Below are 11,436 nucleotides of genomic sequence, written 5' to 3' on the forward strand. Positions count from 1 at the left end.
ACATCCGTGGCCAGCACACGCACACCAAACTCGCAGGAGCCACAACTCATTTCAACCCATTTCTTATCTTTTTATCGCCGACATGTCATTACACTGACCTAGAAAGGTGTCATTAGTCATTACACCTAACCAAATCCAGACCTAAGCAACGAGAGAAAGCACACATTTAAACAGAAACCCACCTAAAATCTTCGAAAATTACACACAGCCCCACCTCCCCTCTTATAAAACCCCTCACCCTCCCCCGTCCTCACCCCTCACTGACACTCCCAGCACTCGCACGCTCCAAGGCCTCACTCACCAGCGACACCCCGAATCCAGCGGCGTATGGCCTCCTCCACGATGCCGCGCCGCGTCGCGCTGCTCCTGCTCCTCCTGGCATCCACGCGCGCGGCGTCCGCGGCCGGCGCCGGCGCCTGCGCGGCCGAGAAGTTCCCGGCGGGGAAGACGTACGCCAAGTGCGAGGACCTCCCGCAGCTGGGCGCCGCGCTGCACTGGACCTACGACGAGGCCAAGTCGTCGCTCTCGCTGGCCTTCGTGGCGGCGCCGGCGGGGGCCAACGGGTGGGTGGCCTGGGCGCTGAACCCCACCGGCGAGGGCATGGCCGGCGCGCAGGCGCTCGTGGCGCTCAAGGGCTCCGGCTCCGCCGCGCCCACCGTCAGGACCTACAACATCACCGGCTACGTGCCGCTCGGCAAGGCCTCCACGCCCATCGCGTTCCCGGCCACCGACCTCGCCGCCGACTCCGGCAGCGCCGGCAAGATCCGGCTCTACGGCAAGCTGCAGCTGCACGGCGGGATGAAGGCCGTGAACCACATATGGCAGGTCGGCACCTCCGTCACCGCCGGGGCCCCCGACAAGCACGCCTTCGCCGCCGGCAACCTCGCCTCCAAGTCCAAGCTCGTCCTCTCGGGCAAAGCGGCCTCCGCGACCTCGCCTTCGCCGGCGCCCGCCCCCATGGCCGGCGGCCCGTCCGGATCGGCCGGCAGCGACGGCGGCGCGGCGGCGACCACGGCGCCTTCCGCCGGCAAGTCCCCGTCGGGCGCGGCCGCGGCCGGCGTGTCGGCGCCGGCACTCCTCGTGCTCGCGTTGATGGGCCTCCTCGCGGTAGTATGATGGCATACAATATATTTGTTCCATTTTTGTCGATCGATCTTGCTGCCTATTCTTTTTCCTAATTTCGTTTGAAATAAAAGATGGTTGGTGTACGGAGCTGTTGTTTTTAGGTATATCGAGCTGTTGTTTTTGGGTAGACGTACGTAGTACGTAGTATGTACTGCTAGCAGTCGGTGATTATTGTAGTGCTATTGTGGTCGACATGTCACTGAATTTATCATATGACTGATATATTTTTTATCATCAGAGGAGTATAAGTGTTTGGTAGCAAGTAGTATCTCTTGCATTCTGTGCAGTGCAGTTGCCCGATCTGGCCTAGTGATACACGCTGATTCGATTTGTTTAAAGCCCGGGCACCTTGTGAGAAGCACCAGCGTCAACTAGGGTCCCTGTCATTCGCAAGAGTTGAAATATAGGAATGCAAAAAAAATTCACGGATGAGAGTGTCATGTACACTTGATTGTGTAAACAAAAACACATGATTTGTTGGGCTTGATGGGAAATGCAGTCTGAAGTACAAATGGATTTTTATGGTTTGCAATTTCTACTAATCAAAATACACACCTAGAAAAAAAATCATAAGGATTTGAATCCTCCGGAATTACTTTTAAAAATTCTGTAGTCAAAAAGGCCTTTGCCTTTTTCCCGCAAAATGAAAAGGCCTTTACCTTACATTTTTTGAAGGGCATCATCTGATTTATTTATTTTATCGTAAGCACTGAGCAAGGGGGCAATTGTGTCCCACATTGGCAGGTCATCAACAGGGATTTCTAGGTGTGTTCACGTGCTCATGCCAGTTCGGTTTGTTAATGCTCCTGAGCCGGTCAGTGAGCCCAGCCCGAGACCCCGGGTAGATATTTTCTTTGTTACCGACACAAGCCCGACTACTTGGGCCAGTCTTCATTGCTCTTGTTACCCAAGAAAAATGTAAACAACTCGTGTCATTTAAAGTTTTGACCTACTGGTAGCAACGTAGCTGGACAGCGGGGTCATCTAGGTTACCAATTTTTCTTTCAAAACAAATACTATTACTCCGTCTTATACTCCGTGCACTACACTAGGTTTTTTTTTTTAACACTACACTACACTAGTGTAGAAAAAAAAAACAGACGGGAGTAGTACATTGCAGAACGTGCATGGTGATGCGTGAAAAGAACACGCGCTTTTGTTCAGAGTGAAAAAAAGAAGAAGAAAACTGTACCGCCGGAACCTAGTACCGTGGAGAGTGGCTTGGCCCCTTCCAAGTCCACACGTCGCATTTGTTTGTTGCGTCCCGCAGCGCTCGACGGTAGGTGGAGGCAATGATGCACCACCGTGTCGTCGGCTTGTTGCATGGATGCGACTGTGGATCGGACGACTAGCTGGCTCGTGCGTGCGTACATGGACCACCTCCATTCCCACCCATGATGATCGCCGTGAGTGTGCTCGCTCGCTCCCGTTCCGTGCGTGATACAGATGCAGTGCACGCATGTGCGGTGCTGGTAGTAATACTAGTATGGAGGGGATGGATGGATCCAGGTGGGGATGAACTTCCGCACTCGGTGTGACGAGGCCCGGCGCACTCTGCCTCCATCGATTAGCAAATTTAGCATGCGAGGGAGGGAATGGCAGCTGCGTCCACGGCAAAGGCGTAGCGAAGGGACTCGATCGGCAAAGTTGCCTGATGAGGTGATTGATTTCTTTGGACCCCGCCGCCTGCAGCTGCTAGCTAGCGTCTGACGTGATCACTGGCGGTGCGCTCCTAGCTAGCAGCACCTCGGATGCGCACATGGCTTGTCAAATGTGTCGGGGGGAAACCCATGCCCGCGCGTACCACCGCCGAGATACTACGCATACGGTAGTTCATATTTAGAAAATGTTTCATAAACCCATGCCCGCGCGTACCACCGACTCCTAATGGCAGCTGAGTATTGTTTATGAAACATTTTCTAAAATACTTCCATAAATTTTTAAAGATAGTCGGGCTCTATACAAATTAGGAGTCGCCATATCTGATGATGAAAAAAAAAAGAATCGTTGTATCTGTGCAACCTTCATACTTTTTTGCATGTTGCCGAGCCTTTGTGCAAACTTAATCTCTTATATATTTAACCTTTCGTCGTTCAAATGAAACCATATTTTCCAGATTCAAATTTTAAATATGAAGTGCAACCAAAAGCAATTGGCATTGGCTCCAAAATGGGTGAGCAAAAGATGAACCATCACGTACACATCCAACCGACATGCACAAAGCACATGTTGGCATCACTACCTGCTCTCATGTACGCATTGCCCCATCCTCTGTGTTGGGCGCTCCATGGCATCCTACAAGCCAGGATATCCACTATGCCTCGCCAATCAAAATGTTCTTGATGTTTTGTGCGTGGCATTTGGATCTAACATCATGAACTAGTTCTCCATATTTTATTGTATCAATCAATTCTTCTGAAATTGAATTATATGCGCCTCCATCTCTTTTTGTGCATTTTACTTTCGTTAATTGTTCCCACCATCTCTTGTAGCCTCCTCTCCTGCAACTTCACCTTCTCCTATTTTCTCTCTTTCAACAACTAGTTTCTTGACTTGATAAACTCATCAATCTTGTCTTTCACGTCCTCCCCCTTGCATCGTCTGTTAAGCGTATGCTTCGATCTCTCTTTCCTGTCTAGCAGCCCACGCGTCCGCGCATGCATGGCCCAGGAGTAGGACTCCTAGGTTTCCTCCCATCTTGATCGCCACTATGAAACTCTGAAGAGGAATAGGCATATAAAAAGCTAAAAGATCTAATGTGTAGGCTATTCAAGGTAGCAAATTATTACATTTTGAAAATAAAACTAGGGAGGAATTTTGTTTCTCAATATTTTTTGAGAAATACATGTAACTTTATTTAACCATGACAACCATTATTGGTACATTGCTTTGGGTAAAATATCCAAAAAAAACTACAAAATAACTTCCATTACTAAGAATTACGTTGAGTTCTCTTAGACACATCTTCTCGGTGGTAACCATTTTTGCAAGATAAATTCTACCAAACCTTCGACGAAGACACTGCAATTAGACATGGGCAACAACATCGCCACTCATAGATTTGCACAAATTTGTACCATAAAGCTTTCGGAGAGCCCCTTGTGTCGCCAATTCAAAAATATGAGAAGCCATGAGCGATGAAAGGACTTAGGCCAAGGATAACCCCTTAGAAGAGAAGATTCTCGAACCATACTATCTTCACTGTAGTGCCAATGAAGAATTCCAACTCCATAATGTTAGAATTAGAGATATGATGTAATCTCAACTGTTTATCTTATTCTCTCCCGTAACAACTCCAAACTCTATCTCCTTGTAACAACCTGAATCCTAGCGATCGGGTATGACTTGTAAGCCACGACAAGGGCTCTTCTTGCCCTTGATCAATATAACCCACGTGGCTCTCTACGGAGAGTAGGAGCGCTTCCATCTAATATGGTATACAGAGCCATCCTCTTCCCATTGATCTAGCCAGCAGCCTCCTTCCTCGACTACCCTCGCCGCCACCTTCCTCGACTACCTTCCTCAACTACCGTTGCCATGTCATCCTCATCCACCGTCTCCCTCAACATTGGTGCTCTCCCATCTGAGAGGCTCACTGGGACCAATTTCATCCTATGGAAGGCACAGGTTATGCGGGGTTTGTGAGGAGCGCAGGTCACCGGCCTCCTGGATGGATCAGATGCAACGCCACCGAAGACAGTGCAACAGCAGCAGGCGGACAAAACGACCGCCACAGAACCCAATTCTCTGTACGCACAGTGGATATCGAAGGACCAGCAAGCCTCAAGCCACCTCCTAAACTCTCTGTCAATGGAGATCCTCGCCCAAGTTGCGAGCAAGGAGACAACGTTCGAGCTTTGGACTGCCATCACCACCATGTTCGCCTCACAATCACAATCACGCATCACCAACCTGCAGATTGCCATCACCAACACAAAGAAAGGCTCCATGTCCAGCAGCGCCTACATCTCCAGGATGAAGAACCTGGGGGATGAGCTCGCAGTGGCAGGTCGTCCCGTCTCGGATCCAGAAATGGTGGACTACGTTCTTGCCGACCTCGATAGAGACTATGACCCTGTTGTGGCAGCCATCGGAGCAGTAAAGAACCAAATCTCAATAGACGATCTATTTGCTCAGATTGCAACCTTTGATCAGCGCATGGAGATGCTCGGCGACGAACCTGATGCGGGCTTCAAGACTTCAGCAAACCTAGCCTACAGGGGGCGCGGGCGCAGCTACAGCAGAGGCCGCGGGCGCAGCAACAACAGGGGGCGCGTCCAAGGCAGGCGCCCCTCCCCAACTCCATCGGGCGAAAATGGCGACGGAGGAGGTGGCCGCGGTCACCCAGAGCAACAACGTCAGCAGCAAGCTCGAGACTATCCAGAGTGTCAGATTTGTTACAAGCATCATCCTGGAGATGCTCGTGATTGTTGGCATCGGTATGATGATGAATATGAACATGAGGAGAAGGGGGCCAACATGGTCACCGACTCTTATGGGGTCGACACGAATTGGTATGCGGACACCGGCGCAACAAATCACATCACAGGGGAGCTCGACAAGCTAACGATCAGAGACAAGTATCGTGGACATGACCAAGTGCATATTGCAAGCGTTCTGGTATGAAAATCACTCATGTTGGTAGTTCAATTGTCAAAACCCCCATGAAGAACTTGCATCTTAAAAGAGTTTTATATGTGCCCACAACATCAAGGAATCTCCTTTCTGTTCATAGATTTACCCTTGGTAATCGTGTTCTCATTGAATTATATCCATATTTCTTTTTGGTAAAGGACTTGGACATGAGGAGAATTCTTCTTAGGGGCAAATGTGTGGGAGGTTTCTACCCGCTCATATCTTCATCAACACCATCAAATAAATAGGCTTTCGTTGCTGTCAAGCCTTCATCATCAAAGTGGCATAGTAGACTAGGTCATCCTTTGTCAGTTATTGTTAAATTTGCTCTTAGCAAGAATAAGCTTTCGTACTCTCATGAGTCCAATATTGAGTCTATTTGTGATCCATGTCAACAAGCTAAAAGTCATCATTTGTCATATCCCATATCTACCAGTATTTCCACTGCACCATTGCAACTTGTGTTTTCAGATGTGTGGGGGCCAGCACCCACCTCCGTTGGTAGGCACTCATATTATGTCAGTTTCATGACGACTATAGCAAGTTTACATGGATCTACCTCCTCAAGAAACGTTCTAAACTATTTCAAGTCTTCAAGAACTTTCAAAACCTTGTTGAGCGCAAACTAAACACTAAAATCATCGCCATGCAAACCGACTGGGGAGGTGAATATATAAAACTAAATTCCTTTTTTCAAGAACTTGGTGTTTCACATCATGTTGCATGTCCTCATGCACATCAACAGAATGGCTCTGCTGAAAGGAAGCATCGCCATGTTATTAAAGTAGGGCTAGCTCTACTAGCAAATTCATCCATGCCACTAAAATTCTGGGATGAAACCTTCTTAACTGCCACATATCTCATCAACTTGCTACCCAACAAGGTCATAAAATTTGAAACCCCCATGACACACCTCTTTGGTATCTCTCCTGACTATAAGTCGCTGCATGTATTCGGTTGTGCTTGTTGGCCCAACATTCGCCCGTACAATACACGCAAGCTTGCATTCCGCTCAAAGAAATGTGTGTTTCTTGGGTATAGTCCCATTCACAAAGGAGTTGAATGCCTAGATGCCTCTACTGGCCAGGTCTACATCTCTCGTGACGTAGTATTCGATGAATCTATTTTTCCCTTTGAGTCACTTCATCCTAATGCTGGAGCACTTCTCAAATGACAAATCCTTCTTTTTCCACCACATCTCCAAAATTCTGATCATGGGGGTGACAATTGTACTAACCCAACTGATGATCCTACGAGTAGGACTATGTCTCCATGTGTGCAGAATCATGCAACAGAAAACAAAGCATAAATTGGTGGAGAAAATGATTAGACTTTTGCAGAAAACGAGCTCATATTTCATGCACCAGAAGAAGACGAAGTTGGCACGGAGCACGAGGTGGATCTGGAGTCACCTGGAACTCCTGTTCGCCTGACCGCCTCGGATCATGGGCGCAGATACGCGTCGAATCGCGCGCCTGGTGGACTCCTCCCGCCGCGCCAACCAGCGGATGCCACGTTCCCGCATGCGGACGAGCCGTGCTCCGCACCACGTCCCACGCACAGGCAGGCGACAGCGACGTGAGATCTGGTGGGTTCCGTGTCGGGATCCCCGTCACATGTGCATGCGCCAGCGACCAGCGGTAGATCCTCTGTGGCTGTTTTCTCTAGCGGATCAGACACACCTCAAGCCACACAATCTGGTTCGGGATCCGCTGTGGAAAGGGAATCTGAAAATTCTTCGAGATCCTCTGTGCCGAAGCCTTCTGCGCCATCTCCTGTAGCACGACCAACACGCACATGTCAAAGCCAGCCCCAACAAGTTGCAACTTCACGTTTCATGACACGGTCGCAAAAAGGTATAAGAAATCCAAAGGCCAGAACTGATGGTACTATTCCATATGGTATGTTGTGTATTGCAAGAGAACCAACAAACATGGAAGATGCACTTGGAGATCCCAAATGGAAAAATGCAATGGATGAAGAATATTCAGCACTTATGAGGAACAAGACTTGGCATCTTGTACCAGAGAAAAGGGGTAAAAATATCATTGACCGTAAGTGGGTTTACATAATCAAAAGAAAGGCAGGTGGCTCCATTGACAGGTATAAAGCTCGTTTACTTGCAAAAGGTTTCAAACAACGCTATGGTCTGGACTATGAAGATACTTTCAGTCATGTTCTAAAAGCTGCAACCATCAGACTTGTGTTAGCTATTTCTGTGTCCAGGGGATGGAGTTTGAGACAGCTAGACATTAAGAACGCGTTTTTGCATGGTGTTCTAGAAGAGGAGGTTTACATAAGACAATCACCTGGGTATGTAAATAAGCGAGCACCTCATCATGTGTGCAAGCTTGATAAGGCACTTTATGGCTTGAAGCAAGCACCAAGGGCATGGTACTCAAGGTTAAGCTCTCAGTAAGGTGTCTAGGATTTGTTGCATCTAAGGCTGACACTTCATTGTTCATCTACAACAAGGCAAACATAACTGTATTTGTATTAGTATATGTTGATGATAGCATAGTTGCAAGCTCCTCACAAAGTGCTACTAATGCTCTTCTACATGATTTAAGCTCGAAGTTTGCCTTGAAGGACCTTGGTGATCTACACATCTTCTTGGGCATTGAAGTAAAGAAGATTCAAGATGGCATAACATTAAACCAGGAAAAATATGCCACTGAACTTCTAGCTCGTATGGGGATGAAAGACAGTAAGCCTTCACCCACACCATTATCCTCTTCAGAAAAACTTTCAACTTTTGAAGGTGAACTGCTCAAGGAAAAAGAAATCACAAGATACAGAAGTGCAGTAGGAGCCCTACAATACTTGACACTGACAAGACCTGATATTTCCTTCGCTGTTAACAAGGTTTGTCAATATCTTCATGCACCTACCACTGTACATTGGACAGTTGTCAAAAGAATTGTACGGTATATAAAACATACTATGAGCTTAGGCCTTCAAGTCAAACGCTCCAACTCCACTCTTGTTAGTGCGTTCTCTGATGCTGACTGGGCAGGATGCAGTGATGACAGGAAGTCAACTGGAGGATTTTGAAGGAAATATGCCCTAGAGGCAATAATAAAGTTGTTATATATATTTGCTTATATCATGATAAATGTTTATTATTCATGCTAGAATTGTATTAACCGGAAACTTAGTACATGTGTGAATACATAGACAAATAGAGTGTCACTAGTTTGCCTCTACTTGACTAGCTCGTTGAATCAATGATGGTTATGTTTCCTAACCATAGACATGAGTTGTCATTTAATTAATAGGATCACATCATTAGAGACTGATGTGATTGACTTGGCCCATCCGTTAGCTTAGCACGATGATCATTTAGTTTGTTGCTATTGCTTTCTCCATAACTTATACATGTTCCTATGACTATGAGATCATGCAACGCTCGAATACCGGAGGAACACTTTCTGTGCTACCAAACGTCACAACATAACTGGGTGAATATAAAGGTGCTCTACAGGTGTCTCCGATGGGTTTTTTTGAGTTGGCATAGATCGAGATTAAGATTTTGTCACTCGGATTGTCGAAGAAGTATCTCTGGGCCCTCTCGGTAATGCACATCAATATAAGCCTTGCAAGAAATGTAGCTAATGAGTTAGTTACGAGATGTAGCATTACAAAACGAGTAAAGACACTTGTCGGTAACGAGATTGAACTAAGTATTGAGATACCGACGATCGAATCTCGGGCAAGTAACATACCGATGACAAAGGGAACAACGTATGTTGTTATGCGGTTTGACCAATAAATATCTTCGTAGAATATGTGGGAGCCAATATGAACATCCAGATTCCGCTATTGGTTATTGACCGGAGACATGTCTCGGTCAATTCTACATAGTTCTCGAACCCGTAGGGTCCGCACGCTTAACGTTCGGTGAAGATCGATATTATGAGTTTATGTGTTTTGATGTACCGAAGGTAGTTCGTAGTCCCAGATATGATCACGGACATGACGAGGAGTCTCGAAATGGTCGAGACATAAAGATCAATATATTGGATGACTATATTTGGACGTCGGAATGGTTCCGGGTGAGTTCGGGCATATACCGGAGCATCGGAAGGTTACCGGAACCCTCGGGAGGTATATGGGCCTTATTGGGCCATAGTGGGAGAGAAGAGAGGGAGGCCTAGGAGGGGGCACGCCCCCCTCAGGCCCAATCCGAATTGGGTGGGCCCCCCCTTTCCTTCCCCCTCTCTCCCCCTTCCTTCCACTCCTAGTCCAACTAGGGAAGGGGGGGGGGAATCCTACTCCCGGTGGGAGTAGGACTCCCCATGGGTGCGCCATAGGAGGGCCGACCCTCCCCCTCCTCCACTCCTTTATATACGGGGAAGGGGGAACCCCATAGACACACAAGTTGATCATTGATCTTTTAGTCGTGTGCGGTGCCCCCCTCCACCATAATCCACCTCGGTCCTATAGTAGCGGTGCTTAGGCGAAGCCCTGTTCCGGTAGCATCATCATCACCATCATCACATCGTCGTGCTGACGAAGCTCTCCATCGATCTTATGGATCGTGAGTTCGTGGGACGTCACTGAGCCGAACGTGTGCAGATCACGGAGGTGTCATACTTTCGGTACTAGGATCGGTCGATCGTGAAGACGTACAACTACATCAACCACGTTGTCATAACGCTTCCACTTATGGTCCACGAGGGTACGTAGACAATACTCTCCCCTCTTGTTGCTATGCATCACCATGATCTTGCGTGTGCGTAGGAATTTTTTGAAATTACTGTGTTCCCCAACAGTGGCATCCGAGCTAGGTTTATGCGTAGATTTTATATGCACGAGTAGAACACAAAGGAGTTGTGGGCGTGGGTATATACATATTGCTTGACGTCACTAGTTGATTCTTGATTCAGCGGTATTGTTGGATGAAGCGGTCCAGACCGACATTACGCGTACACTTACGCGAGACTGGTTCTACCGACGTGCTTCGCACACAGGTGGCTGGTGGGTGTCAGTTGAAGGAAATATGGCCTAGAGGCAATAATAAAGTTTTTATTTATATTTCCTTATATCATGATAATTGTTTATTATTCATGCTAGAATTGTATTAACCGGAAACTTAGTACATGTGTGAATACATAGACAAACAGAGTGTCACTAGTTTGCCTCTACTTGACTAGCTCGTTGAATTAATGATGGTTATGTTTCCTAACCATAGACATGAGTTGTCATTTGATTAACGGGATCACATCATTAGAGAATGATGTGATTGACTTGACCCATCCGTTAGCTTAGCACGATGATCGTTTAAGTTTGTTGCTATTGCTTTCTCCATAACTATACATGTTCCTATGACTATGAGATCATGCAACTCCCTAATAGCGAAGGAACACTTTGTGTCGTGGTTTTGTCACGACAGATGTCCTAGACAAAGGACTTAGTCGTGGAGCCATCGCGACGGGTTAGCTTGAAGGGGTTAAAGCGGACACAAGGACACAAGAGAGTTTATACTATTTCGGCCCCTTCGATGAAGGTAAAAGCCTATGTCTAGTTGTGATGGAATTGATGGGGTTTCGATGACCAGGGAGCAAACAAGCTTCGCCTATGTCTCGATTTGTTGTCTGTTCTCCTTGAACCGCCGCCGGGTCGTCCCCTTATATACACGGGTGACGCCCGTCGGTTCACAGAGTCCCAATACCA

The 11,436-nt window shown here is 47.4% G+C and overlaps 1 protein-coding gene across 1 annotated transcript; it reads left to right on the forward strand.

Annotated features, from left to right (window-relative positions):
• Nucleotides 1-260: 260 nt before the first annotated feature.
• LOC123151591 (auxin-induced in root cultures protein 12-like) lies at nt 261-1,362 on the forward strand. The gene has a single exon (XM_044571275.1). It carries the CDS (start codon nt 328-330, stop codon nt 1,114-1,116), a length of 789 nt encoding a protein of 262 aa, XP_044427210.1. The 5' UTR covers nt 261-327; the 3' UTR covers nt 1,117-1,362.
• The last annotated feature ends 10,074 nt before the right edge of the window (nt 1,363-11,436 follow it).

Source organism: Triticum aestivum, chromosome 7A (assembly GCF_018294505.1).
Source record: "Triticum aestivum cultivar Chinese Spring chromosome 7A, IWGSC CS RefSeq v2.1, whole genome shotgun sequence".
NCBI classification, from domain to species: domain Eukaryota; kingdom Viridiplantae; phylum Streptophyta; class Magnoliopsida; order Poales; family Poaceae; genus Triticum; species Triticum aestivum.

What these genes read in the sequence shown, in the direction of transcription:
- LOC123151591 (XM_044571275.1), top strand. Translation starts at nt 328, where the DNA reads ATGGCCTCCTCCACGATGCCGCGCCGCGTCGCGCTGCTCCTGCTCCTC.